Source organism: Saccopteryx bilineata, chromosome 4, assembly GCF_036850765.1.
Source record: "Saccopteryx bilineata isolate mSacBil1 chromosome 4, mSacBil1_pri_phased_curated, whole genome shotgun sequence".
Classification (NCBI taxonomy): Eukaryota; Metazoa; Chordata; class Mammalia; order Chiroptera; family Emballonuridae; genus Saccopteryx; species Saccopteryx bilineata.
Genome location: NC_089493.1, coordinates 145,975,450 through 145,999,619, shown reverse-complemented (window position 1 = coordinate 145,999,619; position 24,170 = coordinate 145,975,450). Strand labels below are relative to the sequence as shown.

The 24,170-nt window shown below is 38.9% G+C and overlaps 1 protein-coding gene across 4 annotated transcripts in view; it reads right to left on the bottom strand.

Moving 5' to 3' along the window:
- The window catches only part of LOC136333261 (T cell receptor gamma constant 1), a 130,244-nt gene that overhangs the window by 77,638 nt on the left and 28,436 nt on the right, over positions 1-24,170 (bottom strand). For 2 of the 4 annotated variants that reach the window (XM_066272149.1, XM_066272150.1), the window contains exons 4-7: positions 23,262-23,591; positions 18,196-18,303; positions 14,581-14,726; positions 14,090-14,377 (exon numbers count right to left, since the gene is read on the bottom strand). In XM_066272149.1, the coding sequence (XP_066128246.1) occupies positions 14,584-14,726; positions 18,196-18,303; positions 23,262-23,591 (581 nt within the window). In that variant the 3' untranslated portion in view covers positions 14,090-14,377; positions 14,581-14,583. Of the gene's footprint in view, positions 1-14,089; positions 14,378-14,580; positions 14,727-18,195; positions 18,304-23,261; positions 23,592-24,170 lie in introns of those variants that run through there. The other 2 variants (XM_066272146.1, XM_066272148.1) reach the window with 1 other exon arrangement.

Below are 24,170 nucleotides of genomic sequence, written 5' to 3'. Positions count from 1 at the left end.
AGGGAAGAAGACTGGGATAGAGTTTTCTTGTGGCTGGCCATGTCCTCCTCCCCCAAGAAAGTGGCTAATCCCCTCGACCAGATGACCAGATCCAACAATAGGCTCACAGGGACCCATACTTTAAATGTCCATGCTCCAAGACTCTCTCCTTCCCCCTGTGGAATCTAGCCCAACAGGGCAGGATATCCAGCACCAGTCCAGATAACTGTGAAGCTCCACTTTATCCAATGCATGTGAGCGGCTGTGCCAGTGCTGATCACAGAGTAGAACTCACTTCAGCTCGGCCCGGTATGAGGAGCCTTTTCTTATGATACTACTCGAGCAAGGGTTGTTAGGTCTTGAACCTTTGCTCTCCACAGCTGGCCACTGAATGTTCCAGTCCTGGGTCTCCCTGGTAGGAACCTGGTACAGACAAATGAGAGACACTGCCCATGACTGGGCCTCAACAACCTTTTTGGAGCTATAAGCAATCCAGAATTTGTGGCTGCCTCTGTTGAGCCTAAGTGCACATGGGCATACCAAGCTGCACACCTAACCTGGCTTTTACCCAAACTGGGTGTTGAGTGTACCTCCACCCCTAGGCACCAGGTTTCAGTCTGTCCAGACTTTTTTCACAGACCTCAGTAGGATGTAGCCCCAGGAGTCTGGTGAGTGTGGCCTTTGAGACCCTGAGGCATGGTCTGCCTGCACTTTAGTCAGTATCTAGTGAGTCACTTGTGAGGTAGAATTATCACTCTTAGACTCAGGAGCATGTGGAGGAAAGGTTTGGCCTCAACATCAGAAAACTGAGTCACTGACTCAACCCCTGATTCCTCGCTTCTCAGAACAATCCAGTTGCCATGACTGAGTAGGAAAGACTCCCAAGGTTGGAGCAGTTGCTTTTCCTCAGGCTGATGCCACTCAGAGTGGACTGCTCCACATAAAAAAGATGGCAACTGCAGTATTGTAGAATGACTCAGCACAGGGGTTCCGGTGGCCTTCTCCCACAGTGTCTCTCCCTCGGCCTCCAACTTTACACTCTCCTCATGCAACTCTAGTCCTCTCAGTTCTCCTTCCACTGGAACCCCAGATAAGTGGCTGTAAACAAGACTGTCTGTGAGGGCCCTTTAAGACAGAGCCTGTGTCTCTGAGAGCTCCTCCTCTTTCTCGCAGACAGAAACCGAGTTCTTTTTACCTCTAAATGCTGTGTGAGCACCTCTTCTAGGTTCTGGGTCTCTAGGCTGGGGCTCCAGGCCTGGTGCTAAGGACCCACACTTCTCACAGTGACCCTCTCCACAGTAAGAATCCCACCAGGCTTTCCACCACCACTCGCTCCTGGGAGCAAGGTGGCTCTTCTTCATCTCTGCCCTTTCTACCAGTCTCAGTGTGGCTTCTTCTGTGATCCTTGGTTATGGACTCCTCTTCGTTTAGTCCAAAGTTGGTTCATGAAGATGATTGTTCTTAAATTAAGTTATAATTTAATTTGGTCCTGAGAGGTGACAGTTGAAACATCTGCCTACTGTGTCGCCATCTTGGAATCCTGTTGTCAGTTTCTTTTGCTTTGCAGAAGAAAACTATATTTTAGTTTAATATAGTTTTATTCATTTATTTTGCCTTTACTACCCTTGCCTTTGGAATCAAATTCATAAACAGTTCACCATGGCCAAGTGCCATGAGGTTAGTACCTATGTTTTCTTCCATGTAATTTACAGTTTCAGGTCTTATGTTTGGGTCTTTGATCCATTTTGAATTAATTTTTGTGTGGGGGGACAAACTGTAGTCAAGTTTCATTCTTTTGCATGTGGTTTTCCAATTTCCCCAGCACCATTTATTGAAGAAGCTTTCTTGTCTTCATTGTGTGTTTTTGGCTCCTTTGTCAAAGATGACTTGTCCATATATATGCGATTTTATTTCTGGCCTCTCAATTCTATTTCATTGGTCTGTATGTCTGTTGTTTTTTTCTAATTACCATGATGTTTTGATTATTGTGGTTCTTTGTATAATTTGAGGTCGGGTAGTGAGATACCTCCTACTTAATTCTTTCTTTTTTTCAGGATAACTTTGGTTATTCGGGGGGTTTTTTTATGGTTCCATACAAACCTGGTAATTTTTTGTTCTATTTCTTTAAAAAATGACATTGGAATTTTGATGAAGATGGCATTAAATTTATATATTGTTTTGAGTAATATGATGGTTTTAACTATGTTGATTTTTCCAATCCACGAATATGGAATCTTTTTCCATTTCATTATTTCTTTTTCAGTTTCTTACAATAATGTTTTGTAGTTTTTAGTATATGGGTCTTTTACATCCTTTGTTCAGTTTATTCCTAGGTATTTTAATTTTTTGCAATTGTAAAAGGAATTGTTTTTTTTTTTAAATTCATTTACTGAAGTTTAATTGTTAGCATATAGAAGAGCAATAGACTTTTGTATATTTACTTTGTATCCTGAGACTTTATTGTTTCAAATAGCTTTTTGTTGGAGTCTTTGGAGTTTTCTACATACAGGATCATGTCATTTGCAAAAAAGTGATACCTTTACTTCTTCCCTGATATGAATGCCTTTTATTTCTTTCTCTTGCCAGATCACTCTGGCTAAAATTTTCAAAACTATGATGAATAAGTGTGGATAGACTGGGCAGCCTTATTTTGTTCCTGATTTTAGAGAAAAGGGTTTCATTTTTTCACCATTTATTATATAAATATTAGCCGATGGTTTGTCCTATATGACCTTTATTATGTTGAGGTACTTTCCTTCTATTTTGATTTTATTGAGTGTTTTAACATAAAGGGATGTTGTATCATCTAATGTTTTTTCTGAACCTATTGATAGGATAATATGACTTTCATTCTTCATTTTATTAATATAGTGTATTATGTTGATTGATTTCCATATGTTGAACCACCCTTGTGCTCCTGGAATGAATCTCACTTGATTGTGTTGTACTATATTTTTAATGTGTTGTGGTATTCAATTTACTGGTATTTTGTTTAGAATTTTTGCATTTATGTTCATTATGGAGATTGGTCCATAGTTTTCTTTTTTTGTGTTATCCTTGCTAGGTTTTGATATGAGGGTCATCTTGGCCTCATAAAATGTGTTGGGGAGTATTGCTTCTTCTTTGATTTTTTTTGGAAGACTTTGAGAAGGATAGGTACTAAATTTTCTTTGTATGTTTGGTAGAATTCACTAATGTAGGCATCTGGTCCTGGATTTTGTTTTGAGCGAGGTTTTTGCTAGTTGTTTCTATTTTCTCCTTGCTTATAGGTCTATTTAGATTTTTCACTTCTTCATGAATCAGTTTCAAAAGACTGTATAGTTTTAGGAATTTATCCATCTCCTCTAGGTTGTTGAATTTGGTGGCATATAATATTTCATAATATTCTTCTATGCTTTTTTGTATATCTGTGATGTTTGTGGTAATTTCTCATTTTTCATTTCAGATTTTTATTTATATAAGTCCTTCTTCTTTTTTCCTTTTGATTCTAGCCAGTGGTTTGTCTATTTTATTGATCTTTTCAAGAACCAGCTCTTTGTTATATTAATTTTTCCTTTAGTATTTCTGTTCTCTTTAATTTTTACTATTTCCTTTGTTCTTCTGACTTCAGGTTGCCTTTTTTTTTCTAGTTTCTTAAGTTATGATGTTAGGTTGCTTACTTCGGATCTCTCTTGTTTCTTAATATTAATATTAGCCTGTGGTGATATAAACTTGTCTCTTATTACCACTTTTGCTACATCCAAGAAGTTTTGATATGTCATGTTGTCATTTTCAGTTGTCTGTATATATGTTTTGATCTTTGCTTTTATTTCTTCATTGACCCAGTCATTTTTTGAATTATGTTGTTTAATTTCCACATTTTTGTGGGTTTCTTTACTTTCTTTTTATAGTTGAATCCTAATTTTAAAACTTTATGATCAGAAAATATGTTTGGTATAATTTCAATCTTTCTGAATTTATTGATTTTTTTTATGACCCAACATATGCTCTATCCTTGAGAATGTTCTATGAAAACTGGAGATGAATATATAACCTGAAATTTGGGGATGAAATGTCCTGTAAATGTCTATTATATCCATTTGGTCCAAAGTGTTGTTTAAAGCCTATATTTCTTTATTGATTTTCTGTTTGGGTTATCTATCTAAAGCTGTCAATGGTGTGTTGAATTCTTTAAGTACGATTGTGTCTTTGTCTGCTTCTATTTTTAGATCAGTAGTAGATGTCTTATTATATATTTTGGTTCTCCCTGGTTTGGTGCACATATATCAAGAAGTACTATGTCTTTTTAATACAATGTCTCCTTTATCATTATGAACTGTCCATTTTTGTCTCTGGTTACCTTTGTTGTCTTGAAGTCAACATTGTCAGATATGAGTATAACTACACTTGTTTTCCTTTGGGTATTATTTTCTTGAAAAATTATTTTCCAACCGATTACTTTGAGACTACCTTTGTCCTTGTAGCTTATATATGTCTCCTGAAGGCAGCATATGGTTGGGTTTTTTATTTTTTATTCAATATGATACTCTGTGCCTCTTTATTGGTGAATTCAGTCCATTTACAATTTGGGTAATTATTGACATAAGACGATTTCCTATAGCCATTTTATGTTGTTTTCTGGTAGCTCTGTGTCTTATTTGGTTCTTCTCTTTTCTGTTTTTGACAGTTTATTTTTGTTTGGTGGTATTACATACTTCTTTTCCCTGTTTCTTCTTTTTGTAAACTGTGCGTTTCAGTAGTGGCTTTTATATGGGAGGTTACCATTAATGTGTTGTGGTATTTAATTTACTGGTTTGTTTAGAATTTTTGCATTTATGTTCATTAGAGAGATTGGTCCATAGTTTTCTTTTTTTGTGTTATCCTTGCTAGGTTTTGGTATGAGGGTCATCTTGGCCTCATAAAATGTGTTGGGGAGTATTGCTTCTTCTTTGATTTTTTTGGAAGACTTTGAGAAGGATAGGTACTAAATTTTCTTTGTATGTTTGGTAGAATGTTCATATGTACAAGAGTCCTTTGTCTTATGAGTGCTTCTGCACTCCATCTTCCTTTGCTATTGCAGATCTTTATCCTCTCCCCTTTTATGTTATTGTTGTCTCAGATTTTCCATGTTTTTATTGTGACTTTGTTGGAGCTTTAACTTGTAGTTTTGATTTGTTTTGTTATTTGTATCAGGTTGAATAACCCCCTTAAGTATTTTATGCAGTGGGTGTTTTTTGGTGATAAATTTTCTTAGCTTTTTCCTTTTTGTAAAAGCTTTTATTTCTCTTTCATATTTGGAGGATAACTGATGAGTATAGTATTCTTGGCTGGTAATTCAACTTTTTCAGTACTTTTAATGTTTGGGTCTACTCTCCTCTGGCTTATAGAGTTTCTGCTGAGAAGTCTAATGATAACCTAATGGGCTTTCTTTATATGTTATGTTCTTCTTTTCCTTAACTGCCTTGAGAATTCTTTCTTTGTCACTGATTTTTGACCATTTTATTATGATGTACCTTGGAATAGGTCTGTTTGGGTTGTGGTAATTCAGCATTCTGTTTCCTTCTTGGATTTGAGACTCTTTTTTCATAGGCTTGGGAAATTCTCATCAATTATTTGTTTGAATAGTCTCTCCATTCCTTTCTCCCTCTCTTCTTCTTTTGATATACCCATTATTTTTATATTGCTCCTTTTGATAGAGCCAGACCATTCTTGTAGAGCTCTCTCAGTTTTTTTAATTTATGAGTCTCTCTCCTCTTCTCTCTGTAGCATCTCTAGTTGCTTGTCTTTGATGTCACTGATTCTTTCCTCTATCTGGCTTGTTCTGTTAACTAAACTTCCTACATTAGTCTTCAATTCACATATTGAGTTCTTCATCTCTGTTTTTTAAGATTCAATCTCCTTAGCGAGGTATTCATTTTGTTCATTAATTTGTTCTAAGTTTATTAAGTTGCCTATTGGTGTCTTAGCACACCTCCTTGAGTATTTTCAGAATTTCAATTTTGAATTGTGTCATTTAACTCCAAGATTTCCATGTGATTAAGATTTTTTATAGAGTTTTAAATTTTCTTTTTAAATTATGTCTCTGTCTTGAGTAGCCATGATTTTTGATTTCTTCTTCCTTGATGATATTTGAGAGTGGTATTATTAAGAACCCTAAAAAAACTTAAAAAAATTGAAAAGTTAACAAAATATACAATAAAAATATAAAATTTTAGAATATTATTACAAATAAAGAAGAAAAACCACCAGAAAAATTATTGAAAGCAAACAAAAAATCAAAAACCAAATACTTACAAAAAAATAAGAATAAAAATATAAAAATTAATGAAAATAAAATTCAAACATGAAAAAGAAAAAAATAAGAAGAAAAAAAGGAGAGAAGATAAAAGAAGAGTAAATTTTTGTTTTGAGTGGATTCTTCCAGTTGGTGTCTCCATATTACAACTTTTAGCTCTGTGAAGTTCCTTGGGCTGTTAGCTGAAATGTTGCTGTGGTAAAGATGTAGGCAGGGTTGCAGTCACATTGGTAGGTGGAACGTATGGCTAGGGCTTTTTGCTTCTAACAGGGCATCTCAGGCTTTTGAGTGCTCCTTCCCATGTCTCCACAGACCTGGGGACTAAACGTGGAGCATCTCCATACTTCATGGGAGAGAGAAGCTCTGGAGAGCTAGCTGTGAGGTTTGTCTCTGCCACTCTCGGTACCCTAAGGTGAGGGAGGTGGGATCTGGGAGGCTGGGGAGGCATACGTTAGCTTTCTCTGTCTCTGCCGAGTGTAGGCTGCAAGAAGACTGCAGGAACACTGGCCATGACCCCACACTTTGGCCACTTTGGTTTGTCTCCCTCTCTACCCCTCTATCTCACCACTCCTCTAGGCAGAAGGCAGCCCAGTCATTCCTAGTTTGCCCCTCAGACAAAATCCAGAGAGCCTGCACGTCCCTCCTCCCTATCCAGCAGAGAGGAAAAAACCCAGTAACTCCAGGTTTGTCTCCTCTCCTCTCCAAAGCCAACTGCTAGTAAATTTTATCTCTGCCCCTCTTTTCACTTCACTCTACCTTTAGTCCATTTGGTGGGTGGATCTTTCAGGAACACCTGTGAGCCCAGCTGGAGTTGCTTCACTGTTCAATTTGCTGAAATTTCAAGGGTAGAGATTAGGAGTATCTCTCATGCTGCCATTACTCTGACCAAAAAATTTCCAGGAGCCTTTAATATCCTATGAAGTTTTACTATTAGTGTGACTATCAAACAAGAGAAAATTACTTTGTTAAATATTTTTAATAATAAAATCATAGTAACTTATTATAGAAAATATGTAACCACAGTATGTAGAAGAAAAAAGCCATCTATTACCTCAGGAATAATAATTCTTAAAGTTTTGGAGAAAAATTTTCCCCCCTTTTATTATTTTTCTATCAATAGAAGCAGTTTCATTGTTAAGAGGTTAGTATATACTATGAATTTTTCCTTACAGTATATTGTGAACACTTTTAAATTTTATTAATAAATTTATAAACTGTGGTTTTCTATGGCTGTATAATATTCCATCCTCTGAATGCAATGTAAATCAGGTGTCTCTTTCTCTGTTTCTTACAAGTTAGTCTGACATATAAAAAGCTTCTAAGATCTGAACTCAGGAGAGTATCTCAGAGGACACAAGTGTCAGTAAATCAAACATCATGGAAACGTACAGATATGTGGTGTAATGTCAAGGGTTATCTTTGTGCTGCCTGCTGTTTCCTTCAGAACAGTGTCATGATGGACTGAAGGCAGAGCCTCTGAACAGCCTGGAGCAAAAGATTTCCAAGCACAAAGCCACTGATTGGAGTAAACTTTGTGTGTACAAAGCAGGGAACCTCCTGCCTGAGACTAAGAGTATGTCTGATAAGAATTGCCAGCATGTGTGTATAGATGGACATTTTCTTTACATCTTTTGAAAATAAGCAAAGCTGGTTGTGGTTTAACAGTTCTTATTTTGTCTTAATAACACCCTAGCCCCTGCATGTACAGACCCAGCCAGTAGGCCGCTTTGGTTTTCAGCGTTTTCCACGAATCAACCACACTTGCCAGAACACATCAACAAGATAGCCTGAGAAAGTAAGCCACCATCAGCCACACCAGCACCCCCGCCACTGCCGCTGTGCCCTCCACCACCACCTCTTCTGTCCCTCTGTATGCTTCCCACTTCAGGGCAGCCCAGGCTGAGCTGGGGAAGAAGTTAATGAAGAGGATAGAAGTCACAGGAGAAGCCTCCTAGTAGTTCCCAGCTGTGAAAATGGCCACAAAACATTCAGTGAAGTTCAGGTTCCATCTGGCTTCCACCTTCCCAAAGCAGATAGAGTTACAACTAAGCCAGCGATCTGCCACCCTTTCCATCTCGTGGCACACATGAACTAATTACTACAATTCTGTGATACACCAAAATATATATTTTTACCAGTTCAATAAAAAATAAGTAGGTATAATTTTGATTCATTTATACTGAACAGCTATTATGGTATTGGTGGAGGTTTTAATTTGACAGTCTCAGAAAAAAGAGATGAATGCCTCTGACTAAATAGTTAGGTGTTGCATGTTTTAAAAATTCATATGGCACAATGATTGAAAATTGCTGATCTCATTAGAGGGCCTAGTTTTGCCCCAAAATATGACCAAAGTATTGAGAATCAAAGCGTAGTTCTAATTAAATTTAATCTTTCTGGTATCTGTTTGGTCTCATTTTGCTTCCAAATAAGAACTGCTACTTTGTTTCTAATAAAAATAACCTGTTTGATAGAGCGTGAAATGATTGTAAACAAATAAAATCTTCTCAATTTTAAATGAGAGATTGTTTTAATATAACATTTAAAACAGTTTTCTTTTAAAGAATTAATTAGAGAAAATAGAAAAATATACAGTCACTTACTTGTTTTTACCTATGTCCTGTGCATTGAACATTTTTTATGCCTATGCCTGTAGACATACACAGACACACATACAAATGAGTGTCAAACTTGTTATTATTAAGAGAAAAAAATGGTCAAAGTTCATGAACAAATATTTCAGAGAAGAAATATAAATATGTTTTCAATATATGAAAACATGCTTATCCTCACTCCTAAGAGAAAAGCAAATTACACCCACAATGAGACTATTTTTCATTCGTGTTAGCCAAACATTTGACAGCACATTCCTGATATTCACGTATATTGAGTTAAAAATGACCAATACACACATTCAAAATGTTGCAAAACACTACCAATTATTTCAGCATTTTTTATTATATTACAGGATTGGAAGTAAGCCAACAGTCTATCACAGAGAATGGATTTTATGAAGTATTGAACATTCACCAGTGAAATATGCAGCTAAGTGTCCCCATATGCTGACATAAGAAGAGAAGTAAAGAACAAGCCGTATTGCACCCTCCCTTTGTGCACTAGAGGAGGACATAGAAAATACACATACACATGCATATGTATTTCTACATGTGCATTCATATCTATGTAATTACAGCTAGAAGAATGCACAAGAAACAAAAGTAATGACAGTGCTTACAGCAGGTTTTCTTAATGCATTTATTAGTGTTTTGATTTTTGGGTTTTTTTGTTGTTTATTTTTAAATTTTATTTATTCATTTTAGAGAGGAGAAAGAGAAAGGGAGAGAGAGAGAGGAGAGAGAGACAGAGAGAGAAGGTGGGGAGGAGCTGGAAGCATCAACTCCCATATGTGCCTTGACCAGGCAAGCCCAGGGTTTCGAACCGGCAACCTTAGCATTCCCAGGTCAACGCTTTATCCCCTGCTCCACCACAGGTCAGGCCTTAAAGATTTTATTTATTCATTATAGAGAGGGGAGAGAGAGAGAGAGAGAGAGAGAGAGAGAGAGAGAGAGAAGGGGGGAGGAGCAGGAAGCATCAACTCCCATATGTGCCTTGACCAAGCAAGCCCAGGGTTTTGAACCAGCAACCTCAGCATTTCCAGGTTGACGCTTTATCCACTACGCCACCACAGGTCAGGCTGTATTTTGATTTTTGAATCACAGGGTGGTATTATAAACAACTGTAGCAGGGTTCTGCTATGCCTATTAGTTTTCAACAATACTTCCTGACTCAATTTTCATTCCTTTCAATAATCTACCTTTAGTAAGAGGCATAGGTAAACTTGTTATATATCTTTTCTTTGATTTCTTTAGTTTCTTATTGGTCGTTTGGGTTCATTTGGGGCTACTGTAAATAATGTTACAGTGAATGACCATCCTCGCCCTTAAATCTTAGCACACTGCTGTTCCCTTAGGAGTTGATGGGTGGTGGTGAGAACACTTCCAGGCTGAAGCAGGTTCTCCCCAGGGACTGGGCAGCAGCCCCAGAGCTCAGGGTGATGTCAGCCACTGCTGGTCTCAAACCCGCTGCACAGAAACACTGAGGGGGTTTGTTCAAGCCCGATGCGTGGCCTGTGATGAAGCCTGGGCCTCAGAGACATTGAAAGGCTCCAAGAGGAGAGCCACTGATCTCATGGGTGACACAGCAGATTTGAAGTCAGATGGACCTGGAATCACGTGGGCCTGGGCACAGCTCCGTTTTTAACCCCGGGTACATTTCTCAGCCTCTTGGCACCTGGACTTCTGCTCAGTGCAATGATGTCCTGCCTGTGCTGCAGGGCAGTGAGCACAATAGACACGGGCCATAGGGCCGCTGAGTCATCTGGGGCTCACTAAGGTGTAGAACAAGGAGGAGTAAACACATACTACCGGACAGCACTGACACAGACGTGCATTTACCCAGAGGAGTTCTCATGACTGACCAGAGGGTGGGTTTCCAGCTTTTTGGCTGAATTGTATCATGTTGGTATGGGATCTGGCTATCTAATTACTCAGAATTTCTACTGGCAGTTTTATAGGACTATGATTAATATAAAGGGACATCAAGTATTACTTAACTGTGGCCAGCTTGACAGACAGAAAGCCTTCAAGAATCTGAGTTTATGAAGAAAAGAATTCTAACACGATGGAGAGGATCCCTAATGTGAAAAGTTTAGAGATCGTTGCCTTAAGTTTCCTTTTCCTCATGGTCGGGAAGTATGTGTACGGAGCAAGCTAGCTCTGTAAAGGCTACGGAGACACGCACTTTCATGTGGGTCTGGAACTTCCTCCTGATTTTCCATTGCAGCCCTGCATGCAGCCTGTTGTTCTGGTACTTATTGCATCCAACCTAGTGCCAGGGACTTCATCACAGATGTCTGATGGGTGGGAGGAGGTGAGCAGATAACAGTGTACCCAACACAAAACCCAGTGTTGCATGTTGGCCCACAGCCCTCTCATTGTACGAGCAACAGAGGTGTAGGGAGCACGTGCGGACAGGCAGAGAGGCAGTTCTCTTCCTCAGCTCTCAGCCTCGTCAGGAAGGAAATTTTCCTGTCTTAACTGAACTACAAGTAACCTGTTTCTATTCGAGACAGCTAAGGCAGAGGCTGCCTGGGTTCAAATTTCAGCTCTGCTTAGTAATAGCAGTCTAACTGTAGGGATATTCTTTGTGCCTTCTTTGCCTCAGTTTCCCCACTTGTAGAACATGGATCATTGTGCTTGTTTCATAGGTTTCTTGTGAGAATTAAGTAAGTCAGTACATTCTTAAGCCAGTATAATAAGCTCTATGCAGATGTTTGCTATTATCACTATATTAAAATGATAATCATTAAATTTGCAAATTCTACTATAATCTAACATTATTTAAATTGAACACTTTATTCTAAATATGGGTAATTTGGTGCCAATGATGTAGTCAACAAGTGACAGTTACCTAGAACCATGTCAAAAGACATTCCAGGGGCTTCCACACGGTTATCCTGAGGACCTTGGGATGCATTCAGTCTAAGGGAGGAGCTGGTGTGAGAGAAGGAATAGCAGAGAGCGCCGTCAAAGGTCCTGCTCTGCCTGGGACTCTCAGCTCATTTCATTAGGGCTCACAAGAGCAGCTGCACATCTAGGACATGTAAAATGAGGCAGGATTTCCACACAGTTGATAATGGGAGCTATTATGCTTCTACCAGAGAATGTGAATGAGGAGAATGTACTGATGCACCCTCAGGTCCTTAAGGAAATCTCACGGACTCCTTGGAGAGTGTCTTTAGTGAAGACTAAATGTTTTCTTTTCTTTTCCCCAGTTGAAAGTAGGTGAAGGGGAGGCCACATGATATTAAGTAACAAACTATGGGTTCTTAGTTTAGACTCTTTAGAGAGATCAGGCATCCAATGACTATGACTTAGAAAGTGGTGACCATGAGTAGATAACATAATCCCTCTGTTCTGTGAGTTGCGGACTCTACCTTCCTTCCAAGGACTCTGAGCGGTTAATGGGATTGCTGGGTGCAAAGCAGAAACTCACTGAGTTCCTATTCAATCCACATAGCCTCTCTGCAGGGTAATAAGGTTAGAGATGAGGGTCAGGGTGCATGTGTGTATGTGTGTGTGTGTGTGTGTGTGAGAGAGAGAGAGAGAGAGAGAGAGAGAGATCTATTATTTCTAAAGTAGAGATACTGACAGGAGCTGCTAATGCATTTAAGGATTTCCTTGTCCCAAAACATAATTAACTCATCTAGAATTAACCTAGAATTGTGTAAATCACAATTCTAGAACAGGCACTGTAACTTCATTTTACAAATGAAAAAATTAATGCACAGAAAGTTCAGATAGCTTGTGTGCAGTCACACAGATATCAACACTAGACCCAGGATTCAAACCAGGTACTTAGGGTTCAGCATTAACATGCTTAACCCCCGCATCTCACTTCTTCCCCAGGGTCAGTGCCATCCTCATGGGGTTACGTGAGCATCAGGAAACTTAATGCTTGTGCAGCACTAGTATAGATCTGAACACAAGTGCCAACCAAGGTAAAAGTATCACTGTTGCCACTGGAATCTCCAAAATGAAATTAGTATAAATATGGTGACTTTTGAACGTAAAGTCAGGCCCTGGAAGTTTGGCTTATTGGAGAGAGCGTCAGCCCACCATGTAAACATCCTGTAAGCACATACATAAGAAGCAGTCATCTGCCTCTATTCCCCTCTGTCTCCCTGTATTCTTTCTCTTTCTCTCTTGCAGTGGCTCAATTTGTTTGAGCATTGGTCCGGAGTGCCTAGGATAGTTTCAGTGATTTAAACATTTGCCCCAGATGGAGATGCCAGGTGGATCTTATTTGAGGTACATGCACGAGTTTGTTGTCTGTCTCTATACATCTTGTCCTCTCACAGGGAAGGGAAGGGAAGGGAAGGGAAGGGAAGGGAAGGGAAGGGAAGGGAAGGGAAGGGAAGGGAAGGGAAGGGAAGGGAAGGGACAAAAAGGAATCACTTGGGCACAGTTGTTTGACTCTAGCTCCCCTGGGAACCAATGCCCCAAAGAAAGCATCATGACCACTGATTCAGGGAAAGAAACAGAAGGGTGTATTGACCATAAGGGAGTCACTGAATTGATAGCTCATTCGTCATGTTCTTCCTTATCATGGACTTTAAGTTATATTTATCAAATTAAAATACACAAGACCAGGTGGTGGCGCAGTAGATAGAGCATTGACCTGGTATGATGAAGACGCAGGTTCAAAATTCCGAGGTTGCCAGCCTGAATACAGGCTCACCAACTTGAGTGTGGGGTCACTGGTTTGAGCATGGGATCATAGACATGACCCCATGTTCTCTGGTTTGAGCAGAAAGGTTGCTGGTTTGAAACCCAAGGTTGTTGGCTTAAGCCCAAGGTCACTGGCTTGAGTAAGGGGTCACTGGCTCAAGCAAGGGGTCACTGACTCAGCTACAACCCCTGGGGAAGGGAAGGGACAAAAAGGAATCACTTGGGCACAGTTGTTTGACTGTGGTGACCAAGCAGTGGTGCAGTGGATAAAGTGTCGAGGGACACTGAGGACCCAGGTTTGAAACCCTGCTTGAGTGTGGGCTCATCCAGCTTGAGTACAGGCTCACCAGCTTGAGATTGAGGTCTCCAGCCTGAGTGTGGGTTCATAGACATGACCCTATGGTTGTTGCCTTGAGCAAGGGGTTACTGGCTCAAATGGAGCCCCAGATCAAGGCATATATGAGAAAGTAATCAATGAACAACTATAGTGTCACAACTACAAATTGATGCTTCTCATCTCTATCCTTCCTGTCTGTCTGTCCCTGTCTCTTTCCCTTGCTAAAAAAAGAAAATTAAAGTACATAGACAAAAGTAGAATTTCATTTTTAAAATAATGTATTGTGCCTCCTCTGAAAACCAACATACAGAATTCAAACAGCAGACACAGCAGCGTCAGGTGCACTTGGGAAGCTTTGACAGCTCTCTGGGCAGAGAGCATGGAGGCCATGCTGGAGCTGCATGCTGGCTGCAACAGAAGACAGGGCTGTTGGGCTGGCTGGAGGGGCTGATGGGGATCACAGGAAGACTGGTGCCCTGATGTCCTCTGGTCCGGTCCCTGAGTATTGCAGAATTTGTTATTGAGACAGAGTGACATTTTCTTTTGCCCAGAGGGATGAAAACCATTATGCAATAATGACATAATAGAAAATGCACATCTGAACTGAAATAATCCAAACCCAGTCAGAAAGTCCAGCCAGATCCTCTGCAGATATGTTCAGGGACAATAGAAGGAGGAACAGTGACCCTTCTTGCCATCACCTGTTATGAACTCTTTCCAGGGCTGCAGACTGCTGTTCTTCTAAACAAGCAGAAGGAGATGATGGCCAAGTAGACCAGGCTCTTGAGGAGGAGGAGGAGGTAGGTGTAGTAGGCAGAGGTGTTGGTGAGCTGCAGCTGCACTGTATCTAGGAGAAGTCATTTGATTAGTTCTGCCAGTTCTCTTGAAAGGGTAGAAGATATCAATGAAAGGGGGCACATTATTTACTTCTTATGATCTGCATTGAAGTGACACTTCCACACCACCAAACCCAACAATAAACAACCATCCACAGTCACCACCACCACCATCACCAGCGAGACAACTTAGAATCAAGCTTGCAGGTCAAGTCAATCAACAACCTCAGCTAAATTCACTTAGAACCCTCCTAAATGTTAAAAATTAAAATTGTGTTTTTAATGAGTGAGTGAAATAAGAGAAAATATTTGTGATAAATAGTTTTTAGCATTTCTTCACCCCCATCATGTCTCTAAATAATAACAGCTAATATTTATTAACTGATAACAATGCCAATCACTGTGACAGTTCTGATGCAAAGCTTTAATCTTATTTATTATTTACAATAACCAATGAGATTGGGCCCTGGCCGGTTGGCTCAGCGGTAGAGCGTCGGCCTAGCGTGCGGAGGACCCGGGTTCGATTCCCAGCCAGGGCACACAGGAGAAGCGCCCATTTGCTTCTCCACCCCTCCGCCGCACTTTCCTCTCTGTCTCTCTCTTCCCTTCCCGCAGCCAAGGCTCCATTGGAGCAAAGATGGCCCGGGCGCTGGGGATGGCTCTGTGGCCTCTGCCCCAGGCGCTAGAGTGGCTCTGGTCGCAACATGGCGACGCCCAGGATGGGCAGAGCATCGCCCCCTGGTGGGCAGAGCGTCGCCCCTGGTGGGCGTGCCGGGTGGATCCCGGTGGGGCGCATGCGGGAGTCTGTCTGACTGTCTCTCCCTGTTTCCAGCTTCAGAAAAATGAAAAAAAAAAAAAAAAAAAAAAAGGTTAAGTATGAATATAATGTAGAATTGCTGGTTTGAAGCATCTGAGTCATTACATGTGCACGCCATATGACTCCTTCTAAGGGTACAATTCATGAAAATTTGCTGGTGTTCACAATAGTGTGGGATGATGTTTCAGTAGAGGGCATTATTTTAACTGGGAAGTGGTTATTTCAAATTCTCTGAATTATAAGAGGTCACAGCTCATTCACCTGTCTTTCCTGAACATTCCTCATTGTGGCTAAGATACCATAGGGTAGTTGCACTTCATATCCTTTAAAGTTTTCCAAGAAATATATGAATAGATGACAGCAATAGTAGGCTAGACTGCTACTCAATAAAACTCAAGACTACTCCTTTCCTGTAGAAATTTCCCTTTGACATGCTTTATCTTCATAAAGGCGGAACGCCAGAATTATTAGCACTTAGTGTGGAAAGGGATCTCATAAGTGATGTGCTCAACTCAGAAATCCTTGCTATTGGTCAGGTAAGGCTTTAGCTGAGGTCCAGAGATCTCTTGATATTGGAAATGTAGGAGAGATCAGCAGGGTTAGAACGAATGCTTCTAGTTGATTTCTTTGTACTTGTGTCATGAGAAAATGCCAAACTAGGATACATTCTGTGCTAGCTACCTGAGATACCCTTTGCTAAACATTCTACATATGTGGCCTTATCTCTGGATAACTGAATTTGGTGTCATTATTTCTGCTAGGCAAATGTGGAAAGTATTTCTTAGAACATCCTTATTTATACAACTAGGAACTTAAAACATGGGGTTGAAGTCCAGTCTGTGGTACTCAGTGGCCCATGCGTTGCCACTACCTTTGCCCCAGCCATGCACCCAATGTGTCATAGTCTTAGCTTTGGGCTTTTTTTATTTATGCCTCAACTCTCAGAGGATGAATTAGAAACTGAGTAAGTGTTTGAACTCTTGATTCAGACAGCGTGCACTAAAACCCCAGATCTGGCTGTTTTTCATGGTGTAAGGAACTTAAATTTAGTTCATTGCTTTCATCTCTAAAATGGAAGTACATATATTGCACTACATCACAGAAGTATTATGAGAATCAAACAGAAAATGCATTGATAACACAGGACTACATCTTCCATATAAGAAGTGCTCAGTCAACATCAGCTCATGTTATTAACTACTAGCAAGATCCAAAGACTTGTAGTCTAGAAGCAACTTGGCATCATGTGTTTCTTAGTCATTAGAAACAAAAGCCACACTAAGAAATAAAGCACACTATTGACATGATTCTGAGCATGACACTGCTCTCTCTAATTTCCATTCATGTGATACCAAAATCAGCATTACTATGCTAAGATGAATACTAGAAAATGATTTAACATGTTGATTAGTCTATTCTGAAAAATCCAGTCACTCTAATTTTTCTACTTGAAGCCAAAGAAGTTCAAACCTTAAGTTGATCAGGAGGGGAAAAGTGCGATAGCATGACATAAAGGCAAACATATGCATAAAACATATTTTCATCTTTCAGACGTCTTATTTTATGATTAACAGCAGCAAACTCTACAAGAAAATAGAACAACTATTAATGAATTGTTTATTAATGTCCTTGACAATGCATATCTGTGTGAGTGGGGATAAACAGATACAAACCTATTTGATAGATAAACAGATAGATTGATAGATAGATGATAGATAGATAGATAGATAGATAGATAGATGATAGATAGATGATAGATAGATAGATAGATAGATAGATGATAGATAGATGATAGATAGATAGATAGATAGATAGATAGATAGATAGATAGATAGATAGGACTATCAACAGAGAGGAGAGAGCCATTGAAAATGTGAGCCCCACAATTCCAGGAACAGTTGCATAGACTCTATGTAATTCAGCGGATCTAATCCCTACATTGGGATGTTGAAGATCATAAAGGATACATTTTTCTTTCTTTTTAATCACAACTAAAGGGTACTTTCCAAGACTACCTGTTTCCTCCTGCTACCAAGTAGTTGTTCAATGAGTACCTGTTGAACGGGGAAATAGAAGAAGGAGCTGCCCTATAGCCTTCAGCACACACCACTGACATGAGTGTTGTTACCAAAACAGTCATTTAATTAGAGAATTCACAACAGAATCTTACATGTCTGAAGGAGTATGGTTTAGGCAAATTTCCCATCTAAGCCATGCCTTTCCAACTCATGCATATTCACAATGTCCCCAGAACACACACATAATTTTCTAGAGATGTGGTATTTGTGGGCATGACAACAATGTTAATAAAAGCTAATGTCTATTGAGTGAGGATTACTGTGCAAGACCGTGTGGCCCAGTGCAAGTTAAATGCTTCATGTGCATTATCTCATTTAATACCTCATTAACAAGGAAGAGAGTTGTATTTTGGAATATTCCATGTTAGTCATGAAGAAATGATGTTCTGTGTATCATACTAGTGACTGGCAAAGCCAAGATTATTGTAGGAGGTTAAGTCAGAGAGAACATGTGGAAATTACTCTGTAAAATAATCTACGGATCTTTTTAACATGACACACATTTATTCCCTAAAGAGCTGGAGGTCAGAAGTCCAAAATTAGTTTCACTTGGCTGGAGGCTTCGGGAAGAGTTGGTTTCCTCACCTGCTTCCATGTCTAGAGCTTTATTTTTTGCATTCTTCGGCTCATGGTCCTCCATCCTTGTAGCTGGGAGTGTAGCATCTTCAAATCTCTCTGCTTCTGACACAATGCCTATAGAGAGACAACATAATGCCCCCATTGTGGACACTGAACACATGTTCTTTTCTAGATATCTTACTTATGCTAGAAATGACACTTTTATTACAGGAGCTCAGCATTTCAGTGCAATTCTTTACAGGAATAAAAATATAAAGCAAGTCACATTTATAGTTCTCAGAGTAATTAAACCTGAGTTTAGAGTTGTATTTATCTATAATGTTTTAAAAAGGCAAATATAATACAAAGACAAAATTTCTTAGAAAGACCATTGACCATTGGATGGAGGAAAACAGTAGCAATAGTGACTTTGGTTTATCCTTTTGCTATAATATGTGTTATTGCCCATGTGAATCAGGCTCTGGTGTGCAATTTTAAGTCCTCAACAAGATATTTGGTGTGCTTTAAAAAAACAGACGTGAGGTATAGGCTTTAGGGTATACTCAAGATAAAAAGTTATATAATCATGTTTAGATGTTAAAATATCATCAAGGATTCACATTACTATGTCTTAAAAGTCTCTATGTTCTTTACAGTGATTTTCTTATTAAAAGATAAATAAAAATATCTTATCATCATGCATTGATGAGGTAAAAAAATAAAGTTACAATTTTTTTCTAATAAAATGTGTATGTGTATCCCAATTCTCTTTCCTAATCTGGTCAAAATCTAGGACCAGATCAGTTTTATCTTCCTTCAAAAACAGTTCACTTCAATTCTACCAAACATTCAAAAAAGATTTGGTACCTATCCTTCTCAAACTCATCCAAAAAATAGAAGAAGAAGCAATACTCCTCAACACATTTTATGAGGCCAACATAACCCTCAGACAAACACCTGGCAAGGAAAACACACACACACATAAAAACTACAGACCAGTATCTTTAATGAGTACAAATGCAAAAATCCTAAACAAAATACTAGCAAATCGAAAACAACAACACATTAAAAAATAATACATTGGCCCTGGCTGGTTGGCTCAGTGGTAGAGCGTCGGCCTGGCGTGCGGGGGACCCGGGTTCGATTCCCAGCCAGGGCACATAGGAGAAGCGCCCATTTGCTTCTCCACGCCCCTCCCCTCCTTCTTCTCTGTCTCTCTCTTCCCCTCCCGCAGCCAAGGCTCCATTGGAGCAAAGATGGCCTGGGCGCTGGGGATGGCTCCTTGGCCTCTGCCAAGGAGAGTGCCCAGGCGCTAGAGTGGCTCTGGTCATGGCAGAGCGACGCCCCGGAGGGGCAGAGCATTGCCCCCTGGTGGGCAGAGCATCACCCCTGGTGGGTGTGCCAGGTGGATCCTGGTTGGGCGCATGTGGGAGTCTGACTGTCTCTCCCCGTTTCCAGCTTCAGAAAAATACAAAAATAATAATAATAATACATCATGATCAAGTTGGATTCATTCTAGTAGCACAAGAATTGCTCAACATATGGAAATTGATCAACATAATACACCACATCAATAAAACAAAGAACAAAAATCATATTATTCTATAAATAGATGAAGAAAAGGCATTAGATAAGAAACAAGATCCCTTTATGTTTAAAACACTCAATAAAATCAGACTAGAAGGAAAGAACCTCAAGATAATAAAGGCCATAAATGATAAACTATCAGCTAATATCATACTAAATGGTAAAAAAAAAAAATGAAGACTTTTTCTCTAAAATCAGGAATGAGACTGCTCACTCATTCTACTCTTATTCAAAATAGTTCTGGAAGTTTTAGCCAGAGAGATCAGGCAAGAGAAAGAAATAAAAGGCATTCATGTCAGGAAAAAAGAAGTAAAGGTATGACTTTTTGCAGATGACATGATCTTGTATGTGGAAAACCCTAAAGACTCCAACAAAAAGCTATTAGAAAGAAAAAACCAATACAGTAAAGTTGCAGGTTATAAAATCAATATACCAAAGTCTACTGCATTTCTATATGCCAACAATAAAACTTTGGAAAATAAACTTAAAAAAAAATCATCCCTTTTACAATTGCAACAAAAATAAAGTGCCTAGGAATAAACTTAACAAAGGATGTGAGGAACCTATATACTGAAAATTACAAAACATTATTGAAGGAAATTTAAAGACACATGAAATAGAAAAGTATTCCATGTTCATAAACTGAAAGAATCAACATAATTAAAACGGCCATTTTATCCAAAGCAATATACAAATTGCCATTCCCGTCAAAATCCCAATGTCATTCTTTAAAAAAATAGAACAAAAATATTACCAAGTTTGTAGGGAACAATAAAAAACCCTAAATAGCCAAAACAATCCTGAGGAAAAAGAATGAATCCAGTGGTATCACACTACCTGACTTCAAATTATTCTATAGAGCCCCAATAATCAAAATAGCATGGTATTGGCAGAAAAACAGACATACAGACCAAAGGAACAGAATTGAGAGCTCATAAATAAAACCACATATATATGGACAAGTCAATCTTTGACAAAGGAACCAAAAACACACAATGTAGATAAGAAAGCCTCTTCAATAAATGGTGCTAGGAAAATTGGAAAAGCCACATGCAAAAGAATGAAACTTGACTACAGTTTGTCCCCCTGCACAAAAATTAATTCAAAATGGATCAAAGATCTAAATATAAGACCTGAAACTATAAATTACATAAAAGAAAACATAGATACTAAACTCATGGACTTTGGCCATAGAGAACAATTTATGGACTTTGGCCATATAGAATAATTTATGAATTTGACCCAAAAGGCAAGGGAAGTAAAAGCCAAAATAAATGAATGGAACTATATCAAACTAAAAAGCTTCTGTACAGCAAAAGAAACTGACAGCAAAACAAATAGGCAGCTAACTAAATGGAAGATAATATTTACAAACAACAGCTGTTATAGGGGGTTAATATCCAAAATATATAAGGAACTCACAAAGTTCAGCAACAAACAAGCAAACAATCCAATTAAAAAGTGAAGAGAGAACCTGAACAGACACTTCTCCCAAGAAAACATACAAATGGCCAACAGATATATGAAAAGATGCTCATCTTCACTAGCTATTCAAGAAATGCAAATCAAAACTACAATGAGATGCCACCTCCTACCTGTTACGTCGGCTATTATCAACAAGACAGATTAATAACAGTGTTGGAGAGGCTGTGGAGAAAAAGGAACCCTCATCCACTGCTGATGGAAATTTAAATTAGTACAACCATTATGGAAGAATATATGGTGGTTCCTCAAAAAATTAAAAATATAGTTACCATATGACCCAGCAATATCTCTACTGGGTATCTTGCCCCAAACTCGAAAATACTGGTATGTAAAGACACATGCACCCCATGTTCATTGCAGCATTATTCACAGTGGCCAAAATGTAGAAACAACCAGTGTCCCTCGATAGAGGATTGGATAAAGAAGATGTGGCACATATATACTATGGAATACAACTCAGCCATAAGAAATGATGACATAGTGACATTTACAACAACACTGTTGGACCTTGATAACATTATACTGAATGAAATAAGTAAATCAGAAAGAGCTAAGAATTGGATGATTTCACAGATAAAAGTGAAGTGGTTACTAGGGGAAAGGAAACATTGGGGAAGGAGAAAAGGGACTTGTGACAATGGGGAGAGGGAGGAGGTGAAAGGAAGGGTGTAAAGAAGGACAAATATAAAGTGATGGAAAATGATTTGACTTTCAGTTATGGGTATACAACATAATCAACAGTTCAAATTCTCTAAAAGTGTTTACCTGAAACCAATGTACTCTTATTGATCAATGTCACCCTGTTAAGGTTAATTTTCTAAATAAAATTAAAAAAAATCATTTCCATTTATTCATTTGTGCTTCCATTTTATATTTTCTGCTTTTATCAGAAACAAAAAATAACAAACTTCCCAGAAACAGCATTAGAAATCTGCCATAGAATGACATTATCAGAACACCTTAGTTGGCTTGGTTGCCGTGAGTAGCCAAGGGAGACATTTATTTCAGAAATTAAAGGTCAAGTAAAATACCTTATAAACCAGACCTTCCTTCTTTTCCAAAAGTCATCCCTGATCATTAGAAAATCACAACCTAATAGGGCACTATCCCAGTGGTTATATTAAACTTGTGGTGCTTTGCATATTTGCTTTCTTTGTTTCTTGGTCATGGAAATAGGCAAATTAGGACTGTTTTGGCTATCTTATTTTAGTTTTAGGAAAGGATACAAATAAATACATGCATATGAATAAATACACCCACGTTATATTTTTTATAACAAGCATGTGCACTGACATTGTTTTATTTGCTCTCCATCACAGCCCAGGAGAAAGCCAATGTAAGTGTTGGAACCCGATTTGATCACTGGGACACACTGGTCTGAGAAGATACAGACTCACTTCAGAAATTCAGACTGGTACGCAGCAGGGGTCTTAGTGCATCTTGTGATGGGTTTGCTCCCCACTCCTTAGAAGGAGCTTGTCAACCACATGGTCAAGGGTCTTCCTGTAGGCACTTTGTTGGCTTTGGTCTGTTATGTTCATACAAAGGACTTGAAGTTCTCAGTGTAGTGAGACTTAGACAATATCTATCACCTCAAACTCATTGTTATACTTCAAGTATAGCAATTGAAGTGAGGGGGACATTGCATGCTGAGTAGAAAACTCCTGAAAGATGTCTAATTGTTCTTATTTCCTGATTTGGGCATTTAATTTGTGCAGAATTGCTAGGTGCATTCATGTGTGTTGCCTCATTTAGTCCATACAACATCATGTAGCTTTACTATTTTGGAAAATAAAACTGAGGCTGAGAAAAGCAAAATGTTTGTTTTTTTATCTTTTTATGTTCCAAAGCATATAGTATTCTTTTAATTCTGTGGGGAAATAGCAGGACATTTATGCTACTATTAAATATATCAACATTTAAGAAAGGTTTGTATTATTTTTATTAATACTTGTTAGACTCTTGAGGCATTGCTATGTAGAAAAATAGTCTTCTGGGAGGCTATATTTATATACACTTACCTTTCTGTATTGAAGGAAAAAGAATCTCCTGATCAACTCCTCTCTTATTATTCTCATGTCTGATGATACATTTGTGTTCTTTCTCCATGGACTTCGCGTTCACAGTCAGCCAGCTGAACTTCATGTATGTGTCATTAGTCTTCATGGCATTTCCCTGCTGGGATCCCAGAATTGTGTTGCTGTTCTTTTCCTTCCAATCTACCTTAATAACATCGGGGAAAAATTTCTCCAGAAGACAAAGATATGTCCCAGCCTTGTGCAGGTTTATTTCTGCCACTGAAGGAAGAAAAGTAGTGGCCTTGGGGGAGATGTCTGAACCAAGGCTTCTGTCTGTGGGGGAAAGGGAATGGCAATTAAGAATCGGAGAGACACAGGCATTGTGTGATTGGGAAGAGCTGGCATACATAAACGAATTTAATGCTACCGTTGAATTAGTGCTTACATGGCCTTTCCTTCACAGTATCTCATGAGGTATTTATTGCTGTTCCATTTTCAGATTGGAAAAGAAGTTCAAGAAGTTACATAACTCACCCAAAGTCACAGCTATTAAATGGCACAGCCTGAATTAAAACTTGGCTTTTGTTCCTTCTAAACATGCTAAAATGACTTAACTGTTTCAAAATTTGTGAACATGCCTAACCAGGTAGTGGCACAGTTGATACAGTGTTGGATGGGGATGCGGAGGACCCAGGTTCAAAACCCCAATGTCGCCAGCTTGAGCATGGGCTCATCTGGTTTGAGCAAGGCTCACCAGCTTGAGCCCAAGGGCACTGGCTTGAGCAAGGGGTCACTTGGTCTGCTGTAGTCCCCGGGTCAAGGCACATATGAGAAAACAATCAAGGAACAACAACTAAGGTGCCACAACAAAGAATTAATGTTTCTCATCTCTCTCTCTTCCTGTCTGTCTGT